Below are 26,030 nucleotides of genomic sequence, written 5' to 3' on the forward strand. Positions count from 1 at the left end.
TAGAAAATATCTTACAGTTAACAAAGTCAATATCAGGTCCTTAATTGACTTGAATCTAGGAGTACAAGTAGTAAATTGAGCTGCAAAAAAAGTCTGGTCTGAACTGACAAAATTTTGAAAGTATGGTTTGTATATTGACCTTTTTGCCTATATTCTAACCACACTCAATATGTTTGAGTTGTCAAATTACAGAAAATAAGGCAAAGTTTCTTTTTATTTTTAGAAGTGAAAACTAGAGGGAATTGTGGACTAGCTAAAATTAGATTGAGCTTACTTACAAACCAAACTAAATTATAAAACAACAAATTTTGTTATTTTTTTTAATGCTTTTTCCCTTATTATTTGGGGATTGTTTTGTATTATAAAGACACAATTATTTGGTGTTTGTAAGCTTGCTCATAAAAATATATATTATTGATTGCACTACACATAGAAATGCATGCTCCTTTTCCTGATGATATGATAATTAGTTATCCATTCCAAAGTATTAATGTAGAATCTAGTGAACATATGACCCCATGGATATGCTATATGATTGATGAGAGGGAAAATTAAGATGGGAATAAGGGATTAATGTCCTAATATATGATGGTGAAAGTGAAGCATGCATGTGAATATATATACAAATGTTGCTAGAGAAACTAGATATATTTGAAGAAAATAAGGGTCCACAAATGTAGGAGAATATATGCATAATCATTGCATTTTGATTTTATCAGTTTGTTCCTTAGTGTATAATCCTTGTTTGAATGTTGTTAAAGGTCTGAGATTTAGAACTATAAGTGAGTGGAGTGAAGTATTGCAAGTCATTTATTTTTCTATAGAAGGTTTTTGGTTGTTTAAAAGATGAACATTATTTTGTTAAAGTGGTTTTTATTATATACTATTTTGGTGCATCAATTCTTGTATGATTCATAATAAAGTAGGAAGTGAAATCTGAAAATAGTAAGTGTAAGCAGTATATATATATATATATATTTGGTGGGTAGAAATACAGTGTTTCCTTCCCAATGCTTGAATACAAGTATGGGTGAGATATGGTGTTGATTATTATGAGATATGCCCTTTGTTCAGGAACTTCCACTTTTCCCGGATTTTCATGTTTTTCCTTGAGCAACAAAAAAACACTTTTTCTTTTGAATGGAACACTGACCTCAATTCATGGAAGAAATGAACACAATTTTGGTTAAGAAATAGGAAAGAAAGTATGGCCACTTAGATCATACAATTAAAATTAAGAGATAAGGTATACAATTAACATATGGTTATTGGGAATTGTGAATTTAGTTTCTAGGTAGAAAAAAATTCTAAGCCTAATGTTTACTTGTTTGTATAATTTCAAGTCTAGTTCATAAAAATAAATAAATTTGTTTTTCACTAGCGGAAGATGTGGAGTTTAAGTCTTATTGGGTAGTCAGAAAACACTATTGGTTCGATGTGAGAAAACTCAAATTTTATCACTTAGACTTGCGATTGTACCAATTGATAAACGTTAGATTTAAGATTGTGTTGTTGTTTTTTATGTGGAAGTTAAATTTGGTCTTTCCCGATATATGGAGGTTGCTTCAATTTCTTTTACACGTGCTTTGGTCACCGTTACTTCTATCCATTATGTTTTTTAAAAGTTGAGAAAGATACTTTTAGAAAAAAACTACAATTTGTAGTTTTTTGGAACGTCTTATGTGAAAATTGATATGAATTTTGGGAGTTATAGATTAAAATTGTGCAAACGTGGGATTGAGGTTTGTGAAGTTTGCGGCTAAATAATCTGAGTTAAATTTTCAGTCATGCAATTGTTGTGATTTAATTAATTTACAAAATTAGATTTTATGTTTGGTTTAATTTGTAAAGTTAGATCTTTTTAATTGCTCTAAATCGCCCTCTTTATAAAATTGCCATGATAATTTTTTTTTGAGGGAATGATTGAATTTGTAAATTGCATAAATTAAACTTTTGAATCATATAGTTTATTTTTATATTCTTTTCCTAACAGAATTCTCGATAAATATAATTATAACTTTCAACATAGTCTTAATTATAGGCCTAATTTTTAAGTTATTTTAAAAATAATTATACATTTTAACTTTTATTATATATTTATGAACACTTGCTATCATTTTTTTTTCCACGTTATTTTCCGCACGACACTTAAGGGAGATTTGAGTGAAATAACCACGACACTCAAGGTAGATTTGAGTTCATTTATTTCACGTGTTCTTCTTTGCTATTTAGTGGTGCTGTTGCTGTTTGTATTTTTGCTGTTATTGATAGGTAGTAAATATTAGTTGATTTTTTTTTTTAAAACAGCTGTTTTGAATTTTTACCAGACCCCTTTCGTCTCATGTTTAGACTTAAAAGGTAAAAAAGCAATTCCGAAAATTGAAAAGAAATGGTGACTTTAAAGACTGTTTACACTATATAATAATGTCAAGCTTGCCCTAATTCTAGTTACAGAATTACAATACACAACCTGTTATTGGGTTACTGATATATATGTAGGCTCTTGGCTGTTTCTTATTTGGAGGCATCCATTAAAAGATAAATAAAATAAAAATGAAATAAGCGAGTATATTATAAGAGTGTCAGTCAGAAATTAAGGGGGAGAAATGATTAAGCATCATCTAACCCAAGATTATACAATAGTAGGTAGCTAAGCTAAGCTAAGCTAGGGTTTGTTATTATTGTAGCATAATAATAATAATATTTCTAGGGATTTAAGCAAATATGAGCCTGTGATATATATAGCAATAGAGTGAGGCCATTTTTGTAGGAATCTACATTATTATATCAATGCATATGCTAATTAAAAGCTGTGGTACCAACCCCAACCCCAACTATGAGCCATATCCAATTTCTTTGTCTATAAACATCTAATACTCAATTAAAAAAAGATTCATCTCATCTTAAAACTAACAGTTAGGAAACAAACCCTATTCTGCTTGTGAGTAGGAAGAGTAGACATACAGCATTCACATTTACTACAAGACAACATAAACCAAACTAGATCTAAACCCCTAGTTGAGTTGGCTGCAAATGCAATTCACTTTGTCCTAATTTGTTCAAATTTGCTAGCATCGGGGCTGAGTTCAATTTGGATTAAATCGATTATGACTCTCAACTTTATGTCTAAGAAATCAATTGAATCAAAAGTTTAAATTAATCGTTAAAATCTAATAATAGCTTTTATTATTATTTCTAATATTTTTCACTCATGGGAATGCTCCATGTGCTTGAAATGTGTATAATAGAGTTTCATTTTATTAGGTGTTGAAATTTAACAAATAAGGTTGATTCAAAAAAAAAAAGGTTGTCACAATTCGAACCATCAACTACTTGATCTAAGCGCTCTCATACAATATTAATTAACTAATTGAATTAAAAGTCTGAACTAATAGTGAAAGATCAATTATTATTATTATTATCATCATCATCATCATCATCTCGGACACTTCATTGGTAATTTTGACTATTAATTCCATACTTAGGGTTGTCAAAATGGGTTGATAGTGATAAACAGGTTCGTGTCAAAACTGATTCGTCCCATTTAATAAATAGATTATACCACATAATCCCTTAACTGATTTAAAAGTATTAAAATTAAATATGGTTAGATATGAAACATGAACTATGTTTTTTTAAAATCAAAGAACTATATTAAAAAAATCTAAATACAAAGTTTCAGTAGATCCTCACATAGAATAGGTTGCTCAGGTTAAGAGATGAACAATCTTATTCACAGAACGACTGAAAAAACTGACCCTAATTTCATTAAAAGAGGAATAAAAACTTTTTACAATCATCTAATATAAGTATAGACCGATCGAAAATAATTTTGTTGAAATGCTCAATGGCCACAACTATATCCAACCCCTTACACTTTAACCAATTGAGGGCCGCATAAATCCATATTGTCTCACATTCTCTAAGTAAAAAAGACAAGAAACATAAACATGTTGTTATCAAGTACTACTTGGTATATATATATATTAGGCTGGTTACAGACAGCACAACATTTGAGCAGACTGATTGTTTATTAGGTCATGTTTCATTTTGACAGTTAAAATAGTATCATTAAAAGGCTAGGTTTGTTACGGGGTAAAATCAATCCGCTCAATTATTTTGTATTAGACTGTGATAAAATTGATTTTGTTTAATAATATTAGAATAAAATTGTATGGTTATTAAAGGTAAATATATACCTTTTTTAGTCAGCCTTTAACTTTATTGGTTAGTAACAGTTATGGTCTGAATTGTCTCTTCAATGATATTATGTATGTATATTCTTTCTTTGGCTTCATCATGCTTTACATGGCTTCTTGGGCTATTTGCCTCTGTGCTTGTGTTTTTTTTTGGTGTGACATGACAACTGATAATTCATTTGTTGAAATTCTATTTTATTTTGCTCAATTTTGAATTGCATCTTCTAAAATTTACACATTAATATAAAATATATGATTAAAACCTTAATTATTATAAATTTGAGTTTTTAATTCAATTGATTTTATGATATGATATCAGAGCTTATTAAATCAAACAGTCGAGGATTATCATACCAGAGCTTTTTAAAAATCAAACGGTGGAGTTAACAAATTTTTGTATTTTTCACCACCTTAAAAAAAAAAATGTAACATTCAAAGATAGAGGAAGATGGTGCAGATGGGCTTAAATTCCAATCACAGCAAATGAGATTTTTATTATATAATGAATCGTTTTATATTCTTTTTGTCACTAGCTCCATGTGATGAATTGGATTAAAACTGTAAAAATATTCCTTTTCTCAACATTTTTATAATATATATATATATATATTTTTGTATAAAGGTAATAATATGTGAGATGGCTAACAATAACAATTGAGGCACTGTATATGTCTTTAAATAATATCAGCATATATAAGAACTTGGATTCATTGAATTTGTCATAATTATAACTTCTTAGAGCATCTCCAATAGGGTGATATGACTCTCTAAATTGTCAAATTTAGCTAGCCATTTAGAGAGTGATCACTCCAACAAGGTGACATGGCTCTCTAAATTAAATAGCTAGCCATTTTCACTAGCTAAATTTAGCTAGTCTCTTTGGCTAGCTATTTCTATTTTTTATTCATTCTTTCTCTTTCCTCTTTGTATCTTTTTTCTACTTTTTTTTCTTTAAATTTAATCACTTTTAATGATAAAATAATCAAATAGAGAGTCAAATAGCTAGTATGGTTGGAGCAAAACATAAATTTGACTAGCTAAATTTGGTTAAACTAATATTTTATATTATTTTAGAGAGTCAAATAGCTAGTTAGTGTTGGAGATGCTCTTAAATGACGAAAAATATATAATCACTTTAATTTCCCAAAGTCATGAAAAACGAATATATTCCCTTTCTTATAAAAATAACATATATATATATTGTTTTATTACTCCTTAAAAATTCTTAGCAGTTTTCCTTTTAACCCTTAATTTTATTAAGAAACTTGTAGACTCGCTCCATGAAAAAAAATACAGAAAACTTTATTTAAATATGTTAGAAATCTTTTGTCTCGACCATAAATCCATGCATTATCCTTTTTTCCGACTTGGGTGATGTTTAATAGAATTGAAAATTAAATATTGAAAAATTATAGATTATAAATTATAAATTATAAATACAGAAAGTATTAAATGATATAATTTTTATGTTCAGTATTATTTTCACTAGTATTGTGTCCACGCGTTGTGCAAGATGGATTTTAATATTGTTTAAATTTTATATCATTGATATTATCTTGATTTTTCCTATCTTTTCTTCTCCCCCTTCTTTTTGTTTGTTCTCCTCACTCTTCTCTTATTCAAACACTCATTTTTTTCTTTTATTAATATATTGCGGGCTTGTCAGTTCCTGGACCATGGGTGCTCACCCCGTCCAAGTTCTGTCTCGTCTCAATTTCTATAAAAAAAACGTATAGTGATATTAATATTTTGTTTTAAAATAATTTAAATTTACAAATTGTAAATAAATGAACAAAGATACCTTTATAATTGCTTGATAATAATGTTTGAAAGTTGTTGAAGTCATAATTTATTATCCTTGTTGACATGTTTGCAAGTGTCCTTCCTTTTGGTTTTTATATAATACTTTTTCTATATAATCTTGCAATTTTAAAATATTTAAAACACTTTGTAATAAGTCTATTGCATCTCTTAATAGAAATTCCATAAATTTATCAAAATCTTCATCAAGCGATGAAGAAACGACAGAATAACACAAATGCGAATTAGTAATTAATAATGAAACAATAGTTCTGAAAGATTCAGAGGATGAATATTTCAATTTGCATATGAAACATGTGATACTATTTATAATTCAAGGTTTTGAATTGATGAAACTGTTTGATAGAATTTATATAGGTTGTGTAATTAATAAATTTATGACATTAACATAGTAGTTATGATATTTCATTTTTCTAATTATTATTAATATAGATAATTTAAATTCATATATTTTTTTCCTAGGGTGCAAACTAAGCGAAAAGACTTCTAAACACTTATCAATTCTCTCTACTTCCATTATTATATATAATCCATTAATAAAACCAATAATTTTATAAAAACAACTTCATGAACTACAAATACTGCTATGACTAATAACCTCCATAAATAATAATAATAATAATAATTGACTTAATATATTAATCGACTGAACTTGTCCAGAAAAAATTAATCGACCTTGAATTTTAAAGGGTACCTTGTTAGTCCATAAACTTGTTTAAAAAGCTAAATATAAATACTTAATATGTCAATTAAAAACTTGAAATGGAAATTGGAAATAATCAAATAAAAACATGTTTTGTCTATATCACTTTCATTCTCTCATCCTTCATTACCACCTCCATCTTCTCGCTCTTTCATCATCATTAACGCATACTTTCAACAGATTAACCATCAAAGGTTTATTAGTTTTAATAGAAGAAAGGAAAAAATAGAAGAAGACAAAGAGGTATTCTCATATTTGCTACAACCTTACTTGATTCAAAAAAGAAAAATAACAAACAAAATAGAAGAAGACAAAGAGGTATTCTCATATTTGCTACAACCTTACTTGATTCAAAAAAGAAAAAATGACAAACAAAATAGAAGAAGACAAAGAGGTATTCTCATATTTCTACAACCTTACTTGATTCAAAACAGAAAAATGACAAACAAAAAATGATCCAATAAATCCAAAATCGTAACAATGTCCAAACGCAATCAATCACCAAAGAAGTAGAAAATCATAAATACAAATTCATAAGAATGAAGTTAATTAATGTAGGAGGATAAAAATAAGACTGGTCCTCAATAGCAAAAACATGTTCTTCTTCTATTAACAATATTCCATCCATTCCATAATACTGTATTTATCTTTTAAAGTTAAAACACAAGAATTAAGAAATGTAATTAATGTTAATCAAAAGACTTGGTTACCCTTGTATTAATTGCATCCATTAATTAATTTTTTTATCTATTTTTAAAATAAAAATAGAACTTAAATATGAGTATATTTGGTAAAACATCAATGAATGTACATTGATTGGATCAAAACGTCAAACATTATGGAACAAAAGCATTTCTCTAGAAAAAGAAATATTATGGTCCTGTTTGGGAATTAGCTGTTAGCTGATTACATTAGCTGTTAGCTGATTAGACTAACTGATTACATTAGCTGATTTGACTAGTTGTTTGTGTGGACCTGTTTGGTAAAAATTAGCTGATTGATAATAGCGGTTTGTGCAAAAAGATGAATAAGGGCATTTCTTTTTTAATACATAAAAATATACATAAAATAATTAGGGTTAAAGAAGTCCATTAATTTTAATATTGCAAAACGCTAATTGAAAAAACTCATAAAATGAGCTTTTTCTAAATTAGCGTTTTCATCCCAAAACTCTCTTCCAAACCTCTCTCCACCAAACACTCCAATTAGCGGTTTCAGTGGTCAAACCGCTAAAGCTGGTCAAAACCGTCTTTTTATCCCAAAACGCTCTTTACCAAACAGGGCCTATAGAACGGAGTAATATTTAAGAAAATTGACTAATAGCAATAAACTATGAATTGAGGATAATCCTATAATAAAAACAATGTCTTGGTCACATGATAATATTCTAAAAGGAATAAATTGCATGACTCTGCACCATTTTTTTTTTATATATATCTTCTTTTAAATGTTTATTTGACCCAGAAATCAGCGCATAGATTTGGTAGTGGAAAACATTTGAAAATGCTAGGGTTTTTTGTCTGAAACAATGTATTATTATTTTTAATCGAAATATTTAAATGTGATCCAAATTAAGATCTTTCCAGCATATATATATTTTTAGAATTTAGGCCTTCAGGTCGGGTCAATGTTGGCTATTTGCAAGCTCAATAATATTTGTCTTCACTTTCTCCAACCACTCAAACCTTATATCCTCTTCAAATGCTTTTCAATATACTATATTGGATTATTTATAACTAATTATTATAATTAATTTTGACCAAGTATGTCAAAATGGAGAGCGGAGAGAAGTTGGGTTAAAGGGTCTGACATTCCGAGTGAAAAAAAGACAATATACTTGTGTGAATCCAAAAGAAAGTTTCAGCTCCTTTATTTTAGATCCACGTCTCGTGTGTAATTTAAAAAGTTACCAGTTTTATTTCCAAAATAAAGACCATACATTGTGTGAACTTGTCACCTCTTATTTACAACTTCTACCATCAGTTTATTTACAACTTTATCATCCTTTTACCTTTATTTCGTTTTACCCTTTAAATCTTTCTTTTTAGTTAGTTATATATTAAACTTTTATATAATTTTATATTTTAGGCTAGAAGATGATATAAATTCATCTATTTTTTTATAATAAATAAATCTTTTACGAATCAAATATAAATTTTTATTTGAGAGTTTTGTTAGAGTTCATTCTCTTAAGACCATCCCCAACCATACCTATCTATTTTTAAAGTAAAAGACCACTCCAATGGTACTTTAAAACCTTACCCTATTTTTAGAGTAAGACTTTTGATACTATATCAAGTATCAAAATATCTTACTCTATTTTTAGAGAGCAAGGTTTACTGATTGTTTAAGAATAAAAATATCATTTAATATAATAAATGATATGTAAAATTAATATAATAATAATAAAATATTATTTGTTAACAGAAATATTTTTTTAATGAAGTAGATAGTTGGAGAAGTATTATTGTAGTAACTCTATAATTAAAGATGAAGTAGGAAAAAAACAGAATTGAAGTAGGAAAAATAGAGTAGATGGTTGGAGATGGTCTAACAACGAAGAATTTCAATTTCTACAAGTCTAGTTCATGAATTTTAAGAGCTTCACGACTCCATAAAATTTAACATGAAAATATCTTTATCTCAAACCAGATCAGTATGAATATATCCAAAAATTAATAATAATAATAATTAGTATTATGTATAACAATTAATTTCCGGTATACTATAGCCTAAAATTGGTGAGTTGTGCATGACTGCCCTACATGTCGCTAATTCGACATTGGAATATCTGTCGAGACTAGTAGAATTGCAAATGTGATGTAGACCGTCCATTCCGATGTGACCTTTTTTTTAGTGGAGAGGAGGTTTCCATTTATTTTTCTTATTGGATGATGGACAAAATAATTTGTTGATATTTATTTTTATATTTCACTATTTTTTTTTGTTTATTTTTGTGCTTATTTGGGTTGATGTGTGTTTTTTTTAATGATTGATGCAATCTTTTCTGTATCAAATAATTATATTAATATTTCCTAACCACAAAAAAAATATTTCCAACATTTTCTTTTGCATGATAGTAATATACACTGCAAAAGATAAATTTTCACAAATAAAAATTTGAAAATTAGAATTTAAAAAATAGGCTACATGATACGTGTTGATTTTAATCGTAAATCAACGAAAAAGTTTCTTTTTAAAGCCTAGTTTGAAGGAGTTAATACCAAATAGGTAGATACCTTGCTCCGGTAGATGTTTGAATAATTTGATTTCATAAAAGTTGGTGATTTTTACAAATAAGGAGGTTTAAATACATCTCTCAAATCCTTAAAAAAAATACATCTCCCAAATGATAATGCAAGAGACCCAAATATTCTAATTAGGGTTAACAAACATAAAGAAGGGATAGGGGTAAGGAGGGGACTAGTGGACAAATGAGAATTAGGAAAATAGAATTACATGAAAAAACAGTAATTAAGTAACGTCATAAACAGTAATATAGAAAATGACAGAAATCTAGCAGCTCTTGTCCCCCCCATCCACCATGTCGAGTAAGCTACCCACACGACGTGTGCCTGGATTGGCATGTAGTGTGGTCTTGACTCTCCCACAGCCAGCCTCGCCCATGCCTGTAGCACACGCCTCGCCAATCTCCTTCACATGGTGTGTGATGATACTAACACGTTGTGCAAATGAGCCTCCTCAAACATGGGGCTTTTTCCCTTGGCCACAAGAAGTGTGTCCTAGTGACACGCTGTGTGAGGAAAAAGCTTCACGAGTCTTTCTTCTATCCTGGTCGTGGCCTCGTATTGGAGATGTCGGTATCATTCTCTCCTTCTTCAAAGAAGTTGGACCCCGAATCGATCTTGGTAGTTTCAAGAGGACCATCTAGTTTCCATGGACTCAAGTCCCGCATGTTGAAAGAAGTTGAAATCTTACCTAGCCAATTGGGGAGGGCTATGTGACAAGCGTTTGCATTTATTTTCTTAGTTACCTTATAGGGGTCATACTTCCTCGGCCTGAGCTTACTACTCGGGGCGTTAGCAAGTCTCTCCTTGCTTAGGTGCACCATTACCTCATTCCCGACTTCAAATTGTAGATCTCTCTGATGCTTATCCACCTAGCCTTTAGCTTGTTATTCCGTTCTTCGATGCTTTGCTTCACCTCTTAGTTCATTTGGTGATAGTCATTGGCAAGGTTTTGGACTGCTATGCTCTTCTTCTCTCCCTTCGGGGTATCCCCAATATCAAGTATGTGGTTCGGGGTCTTAGTGTACACAACTTCAAAAGGCATTTCCCCGTGGTTGAACTCACGGCTGCATTGTAAGCGAACTCAGCTTGTGCCAACATATAGTCCTACATCCTCGGCTTGTCCCTACACATGCTTCTCAAGAGATTCCCCAAGGTCCGGTTGACGATTTCCATGTGTCCATCGGTTTGTGGATGTGTGGTGGTGCTAAACTTCAAAGTAGTACCGAGAAGAGCCCATAGAGTACGCCAAAAGTGGCTATTAAACTTTGTATCTCTATCCAATTTTTAGGAACACCATGCAACGGAAGAACAACTTGACAATTTCTTGCTGAAATATGCTATGGGCCTCTTTTCTTTCATCAACACACCTCAAACTCATACTGCACTCGTATCACACTCCACCTCAAACAACTTATCAAAGTTCGGAAAAGCTAACATCAGAGTCGTGTTGACCTCTTATTTTATCAATGCAAAACTACCCTCTTGTTCATCCCTATTTGAAGCCATTCCCATTCTTCAAACATTCAGTTAATAGTGCCATAATAGCATTAAAGTTTCGTATGAACCATCTATAGAAGGTAGCCAATCTATGGAAGCTTTTAATGTCACCCACATTCCTCAGAGTCAGCCACTCCTGGACAACTCTCGCTTTCTCTTCATCAACTCAGATACCATCAATATTGTTATGAAAACCTAAGAGATAGACGAACAAATTAATAATATTAATAATCATTTCAAAAATTCAAACTATAATAGGCTCAAAATATTGCCACAAGTTGACGTATTTGTTGAAGCCTAAGATTCCTTTCCCACTTTCACACATTTTCAACTTCTAAGTTGTCAAAGTTTGATGCCACCCTCTTTAAAGATTAATTTGGAAGATTAGAGGGTTGTGGGACATAAGAAGACTTAGTTGTTGGGATTATATGTTTCTCACTATAAAAGAAGACATTGGGAGCCATGAAGAGACACCAAGCTTACGCTTACGCTTAATTCCCCCCCTTTTAATGTTAGTTTCCTAATTCTTCTCTTCAAGAATAAGTTGTATTTCTTGTTCTCAAGTTGTTGTTTGTGCAAAAATTCATCCAATAAAAGTAAGTTTCAAGTCATCGAGGAAGTTCCGTTCGGCAATGATCATCACAGTTTCTTCTAAACTTTAATCTATTTTATTACTATGAACTCCATTATCTATCTCTCTAAGGAGTTTTAATCTAATCATGAGCTAAAACCTCCTTAACTAAAACTAAAAGCGGATCTTAACTTTAATTATGTGGCAATCACATTTAACCTTGGAGATGGGCCAAATCCCAACTCGAATATAATTAATCGTTTATATTAACCGTGATTAAATTGATTAATCGAAACTCATAAGTTGGACTTAATGACCATTAATTTAGTGTGACTTATTGGTTTTCCAAGTTTTTTCATAAATCTTAATACTATCTTAGATTTATTACTTTAGGCGGACCAAAGTAAAATAATAAATCAAAGATTTGGAATTAAAAAAAGTTAATGCTTCTTTAGATTAATTACTTTAGATGGACCAAGGTACACTAACTAATTGAAAGTTTAGAACTAATAACTCAAGAGGTTTTTCTTGAATCTTGAATCTTAAGTAATCACTTTAGTTGGACCAAGGTAAAATAGTTAACAAAGGTTTAGATTTAATAAAACATAATGCTTCTTTGGATTAATTACTTTAGTCGGACCAAAGTAAAGTAATTAATCGAAAGTTTAGAATCAACAACTCGGGAATCTATTAGTTAACAAGAAAAATCATCATCTTAAAAAGGGAAAATTACAAAATTGGGTTAAATGGGAGATCCATTTACATATTTAACCCATTTACCCAACCTACTACATATCTAGACTATTTTTATATGACTTTTTCAAAATACCCCAACCTTTCATCTTCCCCCTTCCCCTTTCTCTTCCTTGCCCCACGGTTTCTCTTCCACAGGAGATTCCCAGACCTTTGATCTTCATCTCTTCCTTTATATTACGAAATCTGCACCATTTTCTTCATATAACCATGTCTTTCTTCTCTTCCTCTATTCATCTTCCTATTGCTAGAAAATTAAGCCATGGTTTTTCATCTTCATGTTCTTCTCGTCTTTTGGTTTCTTTCTTCTTGTTCGGATCGAAGAAATCGTTATTCAATGTTATTTTCATTGTTTTCTTGCGCTTATCATATGGTTATTGACGATTTTAATGGTAAAAGGTGAAAAAAATATAAATATCTACTGTTTAATCTTCACCTTTTTCCAGAAAATCACATCGCGAAATGGGCTTTCGTGAAGGTCTGTGAGGAAAAAGGGTCTGAAGCGGATGATTTTACTTCGCGAAAACATATTACGCGAAGTCTGCGAAGAGAAATGTTCATGATTTTTACCTTCACAGACTTCGCGTAATCTGTTTTCGCGAAGTAAAATCGTCACATTTCTCCTCGCAGACTTTGCGAAATCCATTTTCGCGAAGAAAAAGCGTCATCTTTGTTGCACATTTCTCTTTGTAGACTTCACGAAATCCTCTTTTCGCGAAGCCAAATTGTCCCTTTTATTCCTAACACGATTAAATTTTTCTTAAGGTGGTTGAATATATAACATTCCTTTCAAGAAGGCGGTGTACTGGGATACATAGGAGAATATTTTCTTGGATTCTCTTCTGATACAGGGAGAAATTTCCATTAAGATTGGCCACATTAACTTTGAAATGATTTTAATGTTGTTATTGTTGCAATCTTGTTGTAAATTTTGATAATGTTATGATTTTAATGTTAGAGTCTCTTATTGTTATGCCTTTTTTGTTATATACCACTTCGCAGATTTCGCAATATGCGAAGATAAAAATGCTCAAAAACACATCTTTTATCTTCGTAGACTTCGCATATTAAGAAATCTACGAATTAAAATCATCTACTGAACCAAATATTATCTTTGCAGATTTCACAATATGTGAAATATGCAAAGTCAGACATAAGAGAGAAAGAAGAAAGGCTAATTTTTTTCTAAGTGTTATATATATATTAAGGTATTTTGGAAAAGTCATACAACAATAGTCTAGATATGTAGTAGGTTGGGTAAATGAGTTAAATATGTAAATGAATCTCCAATTTGACCCAATTTTGTAATTTTTCCTCTTAAAAAAGATAAAATAACTTGTAAAATGTTAACTGTTATTATTAAGCAAAGAGGTTAAGTGAAAGATCTAAGATGATAGAAAAAGACACAAAAATCAGTAACCAAAAAATTATCTCATAAGAAAAAAACAAATATGGCCAGACTATATGCATTCACGTTTAAAATATCCTCGTTGCAAGTTGCGCCTGTTAGAACTTTATAATTTTCTATAAATTGGCACACACCAAAACATAGATTTTAAGACTCTTATGAAACTAAAAATCCCATTACAAACGCAATTATACGAACAAATGGGTATTGATTCTCAAAATGCTTCTTTTTCTTTTTCGCCAAAATGATTCAAATCTTCTCCATAAGGACAAACATATTATGGAAAAACAATGAACATATATGTTGAGAGAAAACAATATATATATATATATATATATATATATATATATATATATATATATATATATATATATATATATATATATAAGAGATCAGGTGTGACACATTTCTTATGATGTGACAAGCCTTGTTGTGTAACAAAGACCAATTTTATAATTAACCAGGAGAAGGTGGCAAATTTGTAAATAAAAGGAAAGAGAAAATTGTTTTATTTCTTTTCTTTAAAATGCATTTTTCCGACTTTTCCAACCTCGTTTTTCAAAAACTTTTATACCATTGGACTCGTCTTAATTAGATGGTCATTTTAAGATCCCTGAAGCTCAGGTAAAAAAAATTCCGGTGAATAGAATTCGGCGATTTGTTTTTCTGTGAGAACAAAATGCCCAGAAAATTTTAAACAAATTCCAGAAAATGTAAAACATCATTTTGAGAAACTTTAATTCTTGACTCAAAGTAAGATTTCTTACGGTTTTGTCCCAAATCAGCGGAATCCAGCGATTAGGTGGGCGTTTTCCGGCGAGAAAACAGAAAGTACCCAGAAAATTCTCAAAAAATTTCAAAAAATGTAAAAAATTATTTTGAGAAGCCTTAATTCTTGGGTCGAAGCATTATTTCTTACGGTTTAGTTCCAATAAAACAATTTCCTTAATTTTATCTATTTTACATGCTTCAACAATTTATTGGGTCAAAACCGTAAGAAATATCATTTTGAGCCAAGAATTAAAGTTTCTTAAAATGATGTTTTACATATTTTAGAATTTTTTGATAATTTTATGTATACTTTTTGGTCTTACCTTTCAGCACTATGTGTTGCAATATTTTGTTGGAACAATATAACAATTCTGTTGGAACAATATAAGTATTCTGTTGGAAGAATATAAGAATTAGAATTATTTTCTAAATAATATAACTAATATAAATTTGAAGATACTATATTAAATACTAAGAAACAAAAATGAAATTGAAGACATAGATAATAAAATTGATTTGGAACAATCGGTAAACTGGTTTATTATGTTGGAACAATATAAGTATTATGCTAGAGTAATAGAACTATTTTGTTGGAAAAATTGGTACGCTGATTTATTCTGTTGGAACAATATAAGTATTATGTTGGAACAAATGGTACACTGTCGGAACAATGTAAGTAGGACAAAAAATGTGGCCAAAAAATTATCGAAAAATTCTAAAACATGTAAAACATCATTTTAAGAAAATTTAATTCTTGGCTCAAAATGAGATTCCTTACGGTTTTGACCCAACAAATTGTTGAAGCATGTCAAATGGATAAAATTAAGGAACAAGTTTTATTGGGACTAAACCGTAAGAAATCTCGCTTCATCCCAAGAATTAAAGTTTCTCAGAATAATATTTTACATTTTTTGTAATTGTTTGAGAATTTTCTGGGCACTTATTTTTCACCAGAAAACGTCCACCCGGATTCCGTTCACCAGAATTTTTTTTACTTGAGCTTCAGGGATCTTAAAATAACCGTCTAATTTAGACGAGTCTAATAGTATAAATTTTTTCGAAAAACGAGGTTAGAAATGTCGGAAAAATGTATTTTAAAGAAAAGAAATAAAACAATTTTCGCTATCATCTCTTTCCTTTTATTTACAAATTTGTCACATTGCCTCTTTCAATTATCATCAAAACTTCGTAGTTTTGTTATATCACACAATAAGCTACTTGTCACACCCCTAACCTCTTGTCACACTGGATCTCACCCCTATATACATATATGTGAAGTTAGAAGGTCTACTTGTAGTTATTAGAAGGTTACACCTTGAAGAAATGAGAGAAAATGGTGGAATCCCAATAAATAAATGGCTAAACGCATAACAATGTGTTAACGGATTCAGCGGATGTAAAGACAGAAGAAAGCCATGGCTTCCTAGTACAGTACTAAGTTGTAAAGTCATTACCAAGGGTTAATAAGCTGGAGAAGGGTGTAACGGGATCAGGTGTATCGGCTAAAGGGTTCCTAAGCGGGAATAAGGGCCCATAAGCGAGCTAGGGAAAAGGGCTCCGTGCTAAGTTGGATCATGTGAGGGTTACGCATGTGACACTTTCTTCCTTAAGGTTGAGTTTTAACTACTTAAAATATTCATTTTTTTTAAATACTTAAAAATATTCATTTATTGTGTGATAAATCTGCCTGTTTGTAACAGGCTTAAGCATACAGCGTTACAAATATGGGATCAACCGTGTGCTAACCAAGCCATTAGTAATGTGCACTAACTAAGCCTGAAACAAAAACAATTATTCGTAATACGCTAAACTTTGGGCCATTACAAATAGTCTATTCAACTTGACATGATCAAATTTTATATTATGCGCTTTCGCAATGATCTTTATAAATACAAATTTTGTAATGTGGCGGACCATAACACGTTACAAATACGGCAGTACAAATATCGCGTTAGTAGTAACGTTTTTTTCTACTAGTGGATTGAAATGAAGAATTCCTTTCTTTTTTGCTAAATTTTTAAAATAATGGTTGCCAAATGAATTTGGAACAACGACGACATCCAATGGTGGAAATTTGGCTACAATCGATTTGGTTACTAATATATTTCTTAATTTGTGTGAAATACTCTAAAATGACTTATATAAGAAAATGAAGAGAATAATAAGAATAATCACTATTGATTTTAAAAGTATATTTTTTTATTTTTATATTTATTTGTCATATTAAATTTATTAATTTGATATATTTTTTGATAGTAAATAAATGTTCTTATATTGGTATAACTTTTATGAATATAGTTAACAGTATACTATATAATAAGATTAAATATGAATAAAAATATAATTTTCACATGATTTTTTGAATATCGGTTGAATCCCGACTGAACCTCGGTTAAACCTCAAACCCTTGACCTTTTGTCTTTTCCGCTTTTTTGACTGATCCGGTTTTAACAACCATGATGTTAAAAGTATCGATGAGATAATATGTCAAAATTTTAGCATTATGTTATTTATTTAATTTATGTTTGTTTTATTTTTAATTGTATTTAGTAAATTTAATATTAGGGCAGAGGTGATAACTAAGTTATGAGCTCTTTATGTTTGTTTTAATTTTTACTGATTAAGTTTTGAATTTTTAAATAGATACATTAAGTTTTTTGATGAATTATTTTTAACACATTAGTTTCTTAATCTTTTAAATTGACACATTAAACTCATTATTTATTTTGTATCACATTAAACTATTTTTAAACTATCTATGATTCAAATTCCATTTAACGCAAACACAACTTCTAACATGTCACGATTTTAATACATTAATTAACATATAGATTGTCATCTTAAATAATTTAGCTTAAGATAATTTAGTTGAGCTAAAGCCAGTAATCAAGTAATCGTTGTTTTGCTTGAGAGAGGAATACTGATAAACTAACAATTTTATATTTAATAGGATTAAGAAAATAATTGATCAAGAGGGCTCGTATATCCATTTAGCGGTTGGCATGTTAAGGTTATATTAACTTGAATAACTTTTATTACACTGCATAACCTTAATTGTCTTATTTTGTTTTAAAAAAAAATATATTTTAAAAAAAAAATGTTGAATAAAAGTAACAAATTCCCTGCCCCTACTCATTAGGATCATTGAGCAATTCTACATTGAAAATTTTAATTATCTGTCTTAAAAATTAAATTATCTGAAATCAACTTCCTCCACAACAACACCTATAACCTCTCCATTTGTTTTTCTTTATTTGTTCCCATCAATCTTTCATTCACTTGTTTATTATTTCTTTTTGATTCCATTCTAAAAATTAAATAAAAAAACAAACAAAAATGCCTCTGGGCAGATCACGTAACAAGAAAAATGCTTCTTCTTCCTCTTCTTCTTCCTACACATCAACTATTACTACTATTGCTTTTGTAGCAGTATGTGTTATTGGTGTTTGGATGCTCACTTCTAATTCCATTGTCCCTCCTCAGACCACCACTCGCACCGGAAAAACCACCACCTCCTCCTCCGCCTCCACCGCAACCACAGATAACAACAATAACAACAACAACAACAATGTTGATCTTCCTTCCAATGATAATGAACCTAATACTGAGCAGAACAAGAATGCTCAGACTGCTTTTGAAGACAATCCTGGTGATCTTCCACTTGATGCTATTAAATCTGATGATCCTAAATCCCATCTTAATGATCAGAATATTGATGCTTCTGTCAAAACTAGTACTGGTGGAGAAGAAAAGGTTGATTCTCAGCCTTTGAACGTTAAAGAATCTACTGATGAACCCGAAAAGGTGCAGACTGAAGCCAAGACTCAGATATCCGATGAAACGACTAACGTTATTCAAAAGGTTGCCGAGGAGAATCCTGATACTGGTGAGCAATCACGTAATCAAAATACTCAACAGAAAGAGAATGTAGATACTGCTGTAACTTCTCTTGATTCAGCGAATCAAGAGGTGAGTCAAGAGGCTAATCCTGATCAAGAACAGCCACGGCCGGAGGAAAAACAAGAAAAACAAGAAGACAAACAGCAGCAGCAGCAACAAGAACCTGAACTGAAACAAGAACCCGAGTTAAAACAAGAACCAGAATTAAAACAACAACCGGAATTGAAACAAGAACCTGAAAAGGTAGAAATTGTGAAGGAACAAGAACAACAACGGAAAGAAGATGCTGGAATTCAGCTGACGACTCCAGATCCTCGAAATGAGGTGTCGGAAGAAGATCAGCAGGAAAGAATGAAACAACAACAGCAGCAGGAACGGGAAACGCAAAATGAGCATCCTAAACCGGAACAACCACAGCAGCAGCAGCCGCAGCAAGAAGATCAACAGCAGCAGCAGCAAGAACAACATCAATTCGATGATCAGACATCCCCTAAGAAAGATGAAATTGAAGATAAGAAACCCGAAAATGAAACAGAAGTAGAAAACCAACAGAAGCAACAAGGAGGAGAGATCACAGCTAGTGTAATTGAACAAGAAATAAAGAATGAAACAAAAATAGAAATGAAGGCGAATGGAGAAACAGCGCTTCCGGGAATGGGAACAAATGCAGGGATACCAAAAGAATCGAAAGAGTCGAAAAAGACATGGTCAACACAAGCAAAAGAGTCAGAGAATCAAAAAGAGAGAAGACAAGAAGGTAAAGTAGACAAGTATGGATATGATTGGGAACTATGTAATGTCACAGCAGCCTCTGACTATATACCTTGTTTGGACAACGAGTTGGCTATTAAAAAGCTTAAAAGCACTAAACATTTTGAGCATAGAGAAAGGCATTGTCCTCATGAGGGTCCAACTTGTTTGGTTTCCCTTCCTCCTGGCTACAAAAAACCTATCCTTTGGCCTTCCAGCCGCGATAAGGTACCTAATTCTTCTTCTTTTTGTTTAACTTGGTTGAATCCCGTTCCAGACTGATCACTTTAATTATATGGATGGATGACAGATTTGGTATCACAATGTACCTCATACGTTATTAGCCGCGGTGAAGGGACACCAGAATTGGGTAAAGGTTACAGGCGAGTTCTTGACCTTCCCAGGTGGTGGCACTCAGTTCATACATGGAGCTATGCACTACATTAACTTTATTCAATCGGTAATAAACCAGCTTAATTAGCTTCTTAATTCATCCTTTTGTTAATACGAATACAAAGGAGAAATTCAAATTGTTTAATGGGTGCAAGCAGGCAGTACCCAACATAAAATGGGGGAAGAATACTAGAGTGATATTAGATGTGGGATGTGGCGTTGCTAGCTTCGGTGGTTATCTTTTTGAAAAGGATGTCTTAACAATGTCATTTGCACCAAAAGATGAACATGAAGCACAAGTTCAGTTTGCCCTTGAAAGAGGAATACCAGCAATATCGGCTGTTATGGGTTCTCATCGTCTTCAATTCCCGAGCAGGGTCTTCGATCTCATCCATTGTGCTCGCTGCAGAGTACCTTGGCACGATGATGGTCGGTCATAACTACTCTTCTTCTTCCATTTAATTCAGACCAAATTGATATTGTTTAAAGACTAATTGCTTCTTTGGTTTGATTAAACTGTTCAGGTGGTATGCTGCTGTTGGAACTGAATCGCATGCTGCGACCTGGAGGATATTTTGTTTGGTCAGCAACGCCAGTGTACCAAAAGATTTCAGAAGATGTAGAGATATGGAAGGGTAGAATTCATATATGATCTAACTTAAATAAACATGATTACGTTCTGACGTTTCACATAACTGTAACTGTTTATTTCGATTCCAGAAATGTCTGCATTGACTGTAGCTATGTGTTGGGAGCTTGTGACAATCAAGAAGGACAAACTAAATTCTGTTGGCGCTGCCATCTACCGAAAACCTAGAAACAATCGTTGCTATGATCACAGAAAGAAAAACTTTCCTCCAATGTGTGAAAGCAATGATGATCCAAATGCAGCCTGGTATGTTTTCTTAATCCTAATCACAAAGGGTCTTTCATTCTAACTTAAGCACACTGTAATATAACTATTCTATAACTATTCTGCTATTCTACTTCTTTCAGGTATGTGCCTCTTCACCCATGCATGCATCGGGTGCCAACTGAAAAGACCGAGAGAGGGACACAGTGGCCAGTTAATTGGCCGAGTAGAGTAGAGACACCGCCATACTGGCTAAACCGCTCTCAGATGGGTATCTATGGCAAGCCAGCTCCTCAAGATTTTACCATAGATTTTGCACACTGGCACAATGTGGTGAAAAACTCATACATGAAAGGATTAGGTATCAGTTGGGCCGGTGTACGAAATGTTATGGACATGAGAGCTGTTTACGGAGGGTAAACATACTACAGCTTCCTTAATCATTTGCTCTGTTATTAGTTGGTTAATAGAACATATTGCTGATAATAGAAACTACCCTTTATCCAGGTTTGCAGCAGCTTTAAGGGACCTTAAGATGTGGGTCATGAACGTGGTCAACGTAGATTCCCCGGATACACTTCCTATAATATATGAGAGGGGTCTTTTCGGTATATACCATGACTGGTGCGAATCGTTCAGCACTTACCCTCGAACTTATGATCTCCTTCATGCTGATCATCTCTTCTCAAAGCTGAAGACACGGTAATGTGATCCAATTCCTGAGTGTATACCAGACCGTTTCTAATCTTGAGCTCGATTATGAATTCAAGTATTTGTCTCTTTTGCAGGTGCAGACTTACTCCGGTTATGGCAGAGGTTGATAGGATAGTAAGACCAGGAGGTAAACTGATAGTTCGGGACGAGTCTAATGTGATCGGGGAAGTTGAAAAACTGTTGAAGTCTATGAGATGGGAGGTTCATTTAACTTTCTCCAAAGATCAAGAAGGTCTGCTCAGCGCACAGAAAGGTGATTGGAGGCCAGAAAATTATTCAGCTTCCCCCTGGTAGAACAGAGAATCTCTTTATAGGGTGAGTAGAAGAAATTTCACGAGCAGCCTCTGTGGTTTCATGAGCACAATGAAGAAGATGTAGCATCTCCTGCTCAAATGCAACAACACATGTATTTGTTAAGCAAAACGTAAAGTCAATCAAGTAACCAGTTAGAGAATTTTCCTGCTAGAAACGTAGCAGATGGGGATGCTATTCAGGGATTTCATTGTATTTTGGGCTTTATTTTGCGGACAAGGAATAAATAAGTTCCAAGGCAATGAAATAACATTCAAGTCTTCGGTTTCCAAATCGAATCCATTTTATAATGCTATCAAGAGCCACAAATTCTTTCAGCTGTAGGATATTCAATCTGTCAAATGACAATAATAATAACTTACTGAGAAACTTAACAATGTCCCAATTTTAGGATATTAATTATATTATCATAGTTGTTAAATCGAGATTCGACTCGTGACTCGAAATCTCATTTCACGAATCGGGACTCGTGAATCGAATGGAATCGTAAGATTTGGATCAAATTCAAAATGCTATAAAAAATAAAATATTAATCATATTTAACTTTAAATATTAGTCCAAAAATGCAATTTTAATATCTAAATAGAAATTATATCTAAGTTATAAAAGAAAGTAGAGACAGACAGAACATGGAAAATAGAAAGAATAAAGAGTAAAAGAAGATAATAATAAAGAAATAGAAAAGAAGAGGGAAGATTTTGGAATTTGTAGAGTGAAGAGTCATCTAATTGAAACTATTTGTGTTTCATAACTTGTGTACGTTTTTTTGTTTTGTTTTTGTAAAGTGAATAGTCATCTTCTTCTGCTGTACATTTTTTAGTTGTTAAAAATTGATTTTTTTTAAAATGGTGGCTTGAATTGACCAACTCGGGTGACTCGGTGACTCGGTGACTCGATGAATGGGCCGAATCGGTAGTGACTCGGCCGATTCATGAAGCTTCCGAGTCGTACCATAGATACGACTCGAATTCTTCATGAATCGAATCGAATTGTACGAATCGACTCGTGACTCGTACGATTCTAACAACTATGATTATATTCTGCTCGGAAAAGCCTAGTTTTATGCCATCTCCTAAGAAATCATTCTGCAAATAAAACTAACAAGGCCATAAATTATCTACACATAGATCTATTATCTTAGTGGCCAAGCCTTCATATGAAACAAACTGTGATCAATTTTAATAGCACAAAAGGTTTCAAGCTTCAAAGTAACAAGAAGTGCATATATGAACAAACTACTCTTCAATTTAAACAGCTGAACCAAAAGATTTTCAAGCTTGTATGCTTCAAAAAGAGACGGTGCACTAGAGCTACTTAAATGTTGTACCCGCACAGATTTTACTAAAAGCCCTCACAATGTTCCCGATACCAACTGTAGCTTCACTTCAGAAACCGTTGTTTGTTGACTTTCTACAACCCCATTAATCTGTTGCCAGAAGTTTCTGCAATTGACCGCTCTGGACAGCAGCTTTAAGATCTGAGAAGCAATTGTATTAATCAAAGAACACAAGTATAACTAAGGAAATAGCACTTCACCTTAGAAAAGAAACTTTCTACAAGAAAATGATTACAAAGCTAACAGCATCTCACCGTCACATCCACCGATATGCTTGCCATTGAGGAATACTTGTGGAACAGTACGTCTACCAACTAGTTCCAGAAGAACATACTGAATTTGACTTCCATCATCTGAACAAATTCAGAGTAACAATGCCATTATAAATATAAAAAACATATATCAATTAATGGACAAAATTAAAATAATAAAAACACTAGCTAATACATACCTCGAAGATCCAGTTCCACTACATACGGTTGCTCATTTAGCTCACTGAATATGCGCTTTGCACGCAAGCAATACCTAGTGACAACAGAAAACAAACAGCAATCCAGCATTCTATCAGCCTCGTGCACTTAGAATTTTCATTATCTATCCAGTTCTAGTTCACATTAGCGAGTACTTCAATACTATGACCATTAGCCAAAAATCTTTTGGATAGGAAAATGCTATTGCAGAGTCACCTACATATATCATTAATCTAGATAAACTATTTGATTAATCAGCTGCAACAGATGGGATGGGAAGCTAATGCAAAGATATTTTCTCATCCAAGGTGTTTCAGATAATAATAATAATAAGCACTAAACCATATGCAGCCCCCTGAACTTGTCAATTTTGGTCATGTTGCCTCTTGAACTTACGAGGCGGCCTATTTATCCCCTTAACTATTTAAAAGTGGTATTAACAACCTCCTATTTTCATTATAAACGGAAATAAATTGAAGTTCCAACATTAGTAAAGTGTTCATGTAAGTACATATATCTAGATGATTTAGAATGAGTTAAAGTTATATGCAATTTTTACAAGAGAATTTGTGTAGTGTCTGTATTAACCTCCTTTGCAGCTTATTTTAGTAGTGCACGACACTTTTTATTATGACTTGGTGCTTACAACGAGAACATGTCATGATTATTTTCGTTATAATGAAAATAGGGATCGCTAATACCACTTTTAAATAATAGAAGGGGGCAAACAGTCGTTTCGTAAGTTGAGATAACGAAAATAGGGATCGCTAATACCACTTTTAAATAATAGAAGGGGGCAAACAGTCGTTTCGTAAGTTGAGAGAGCAAAATGACCAAAAGTGACATTTGAGTACGTTGCGTATGGTTTAAGCCTAGAGAAAATGAAGGCCCTCAAATAAGAGGAAGTAAAAGAGTCGTGAATAAGCAAAAAAAAAAAAAAAAAAAAAAAAACACATTTGAGAAATGAACAATAAAGTTGCCTTAAAATCGTATTTCCTGTGAAATCCACTGAGAAATGGGTTCATCCTGAATATAATTGCGCATAGAACAATCCCAGAGAAAAGACAATATTCTCAATTAACTAGTACCGGTATCAAAAACCCTAATTCTAATCTCAATCCAACAAAAAAAGGAATAAAAATGTGAATAAGGGAGGGAGGGAGGGAGTAGGTGCATACGGACAGTAGGATTTAGAGAAGATGGCAATTCTTTGAGAGTTGATGACGTCCTGAACAAAAGCGGAAGCTGATTTTGATGCCTTGGCTACATCAAGTATCACCATCAACGATAACAGGAATAAGAAAGCAACTCCTGTGCGATTCACCCCCATTCTCGAATCAAATTTCTTCATTTTTAATCTCCGCTTACAAATTATTGCTTAGAAGTGTAGTGAACGGGTGTAGAGGACAAATTGAGGTGGGGCCTGGAGTTTCCTTTCCTGGACTGCAAGTGCAACCATGTAATTACAATAAACCATATTTCAGAAAAATCGCCCAAGGCCCAAAGTACGAATATTTCTTACTCTTTTTTTTTTTTTCACGGGCGTGTAATTAAAATAAGGTAATGTAGAATGAAATAAGTGAATGGTATAAAATAGGTAAATGTTATGCTTACTTTGTTTTTTATAAAGTAAGCATTACTTTATATGTTTTCACCATTGGATTAATTTTATGCTTCATCATTCAATGGTGAAAACACACCAAGTAATGATACTTTGTCAAAAACAAAGTAACCATAGAAGACACCGTATAAAATAACTTATTGTATTTAGATGTAAGGTAAAAGTTATGCTTATTTTGTTTTTTGTTTTTTACAAAGTAAGTTTTACTTTGTATGTTTTTACTATTGGATTAATTTTATACTCCATCATCCAATGGTGAAAACATACCAAGTAATGGTACTTTGTCAAAAATAAAGTAACCATAGAAGGCACTATAATTATATATAAAATTACTGTCATATCCTTTATTTGTATAAATAAAATACAAGAAAAAGAGTAAATTTAAAAGAAAAAGATTTTAACCATGATTCCTCTCCAATTTGAGATGTAAGAAAAATTAGTCAAAATTCACTTCACATACTCTTCAATTACCATACTCTTCAATTACAGCTCAAAACAAACAAGATTAGCTAATTACACTTACTCTCAAATAGAGGAATTTTATATTTTTTTATAAGTTTTTATAGAATTTTTTTTAAAAATTAATTACCAAACAAACATAGCTCAGTGGTACACCTCTAGTTTTAGAAATGGGAGGTTGTGAGTTCAAACTCATCCTCGTATAAAAAAAATTGTTTTTAGTTTCTATTTTACATACAAGAATTTTA

At 31.9% G+C, this 26,030-nt stretch overlaps 2 protein-coding genes across 2 annotated transcripts; one reads left to right on the forward strand and one right to left on the reverse strand.

Annotated features, from left to right (window-relative positions):
• The first annotated feature begins 18,193 nt into the window (after nt 1–18,193).
• Nucleotides 18,194–22,105, forward strand: LOC136211139 (probable methyltransferase PMT27). Its single transcript, XM_066002691.1, has 8 exons — nt 18,194–19,852; nt 19,935–20,084; nt 20,176–20,446; nt 20,542–20,652; nt 20,738–20,912; nt 21,014–21,286; nt 21,378–21,572; nt 21,659–22,105. The coding sequence occupies exons 1-8, from the start codon at nt 18,311–18,313 to the stop codon at nt 21,876–21,878; spliced, it is 2,937 nt and encodes a 978-aa protein (XP_065858763.1). The 5' UTR covers nt 18,194–18,310; the 3' UTR covers nt 21,879–22,105.
• Nucleotides 22,106–23,053: 948 nt separating this feature from the next.
• LOC136211146 (glutaredoxin-C3) lies at nt 23,054–25,148 on the reverse strand. The gene is made up of 4 exons (XM_066002697.1): nt 24,881–25,148; nt 23,684–23,757; nt 23,487–23,585; nt 23,054–23,373 (listed from the first exon to the last, which is right to left on the reverse strand). The coding sequence occupies exons 1-4, from the start codon at nt 25,051–25,053 to the stop codon at nt 23,318–23,320; spliced, it is 402 nt and encodes a 133-aa protein (XP_065858769.1). The 5' UTR covers nt 25,054–25,148; the 3' UTR covers nt 23,054–23,317.
• Between the last annotated feature and the right edge of the window lie 882 nt (nt 25,149–26,030).

Source organism: Euphorbia lathyris, chromosome 1, assembly GCF_963576675.1.
Source record: "Euphorbia lathyris chromosome 1, ddEupLath1.1, whole genome shotgun sequence".
Lineage (NCBI taxonomy): Eukaryota > Viridiplantae > Streptophyta > Magnoliopsida > Malpighiales > Euphorbiaceae > Euphorbia > Euphorbia lathyris.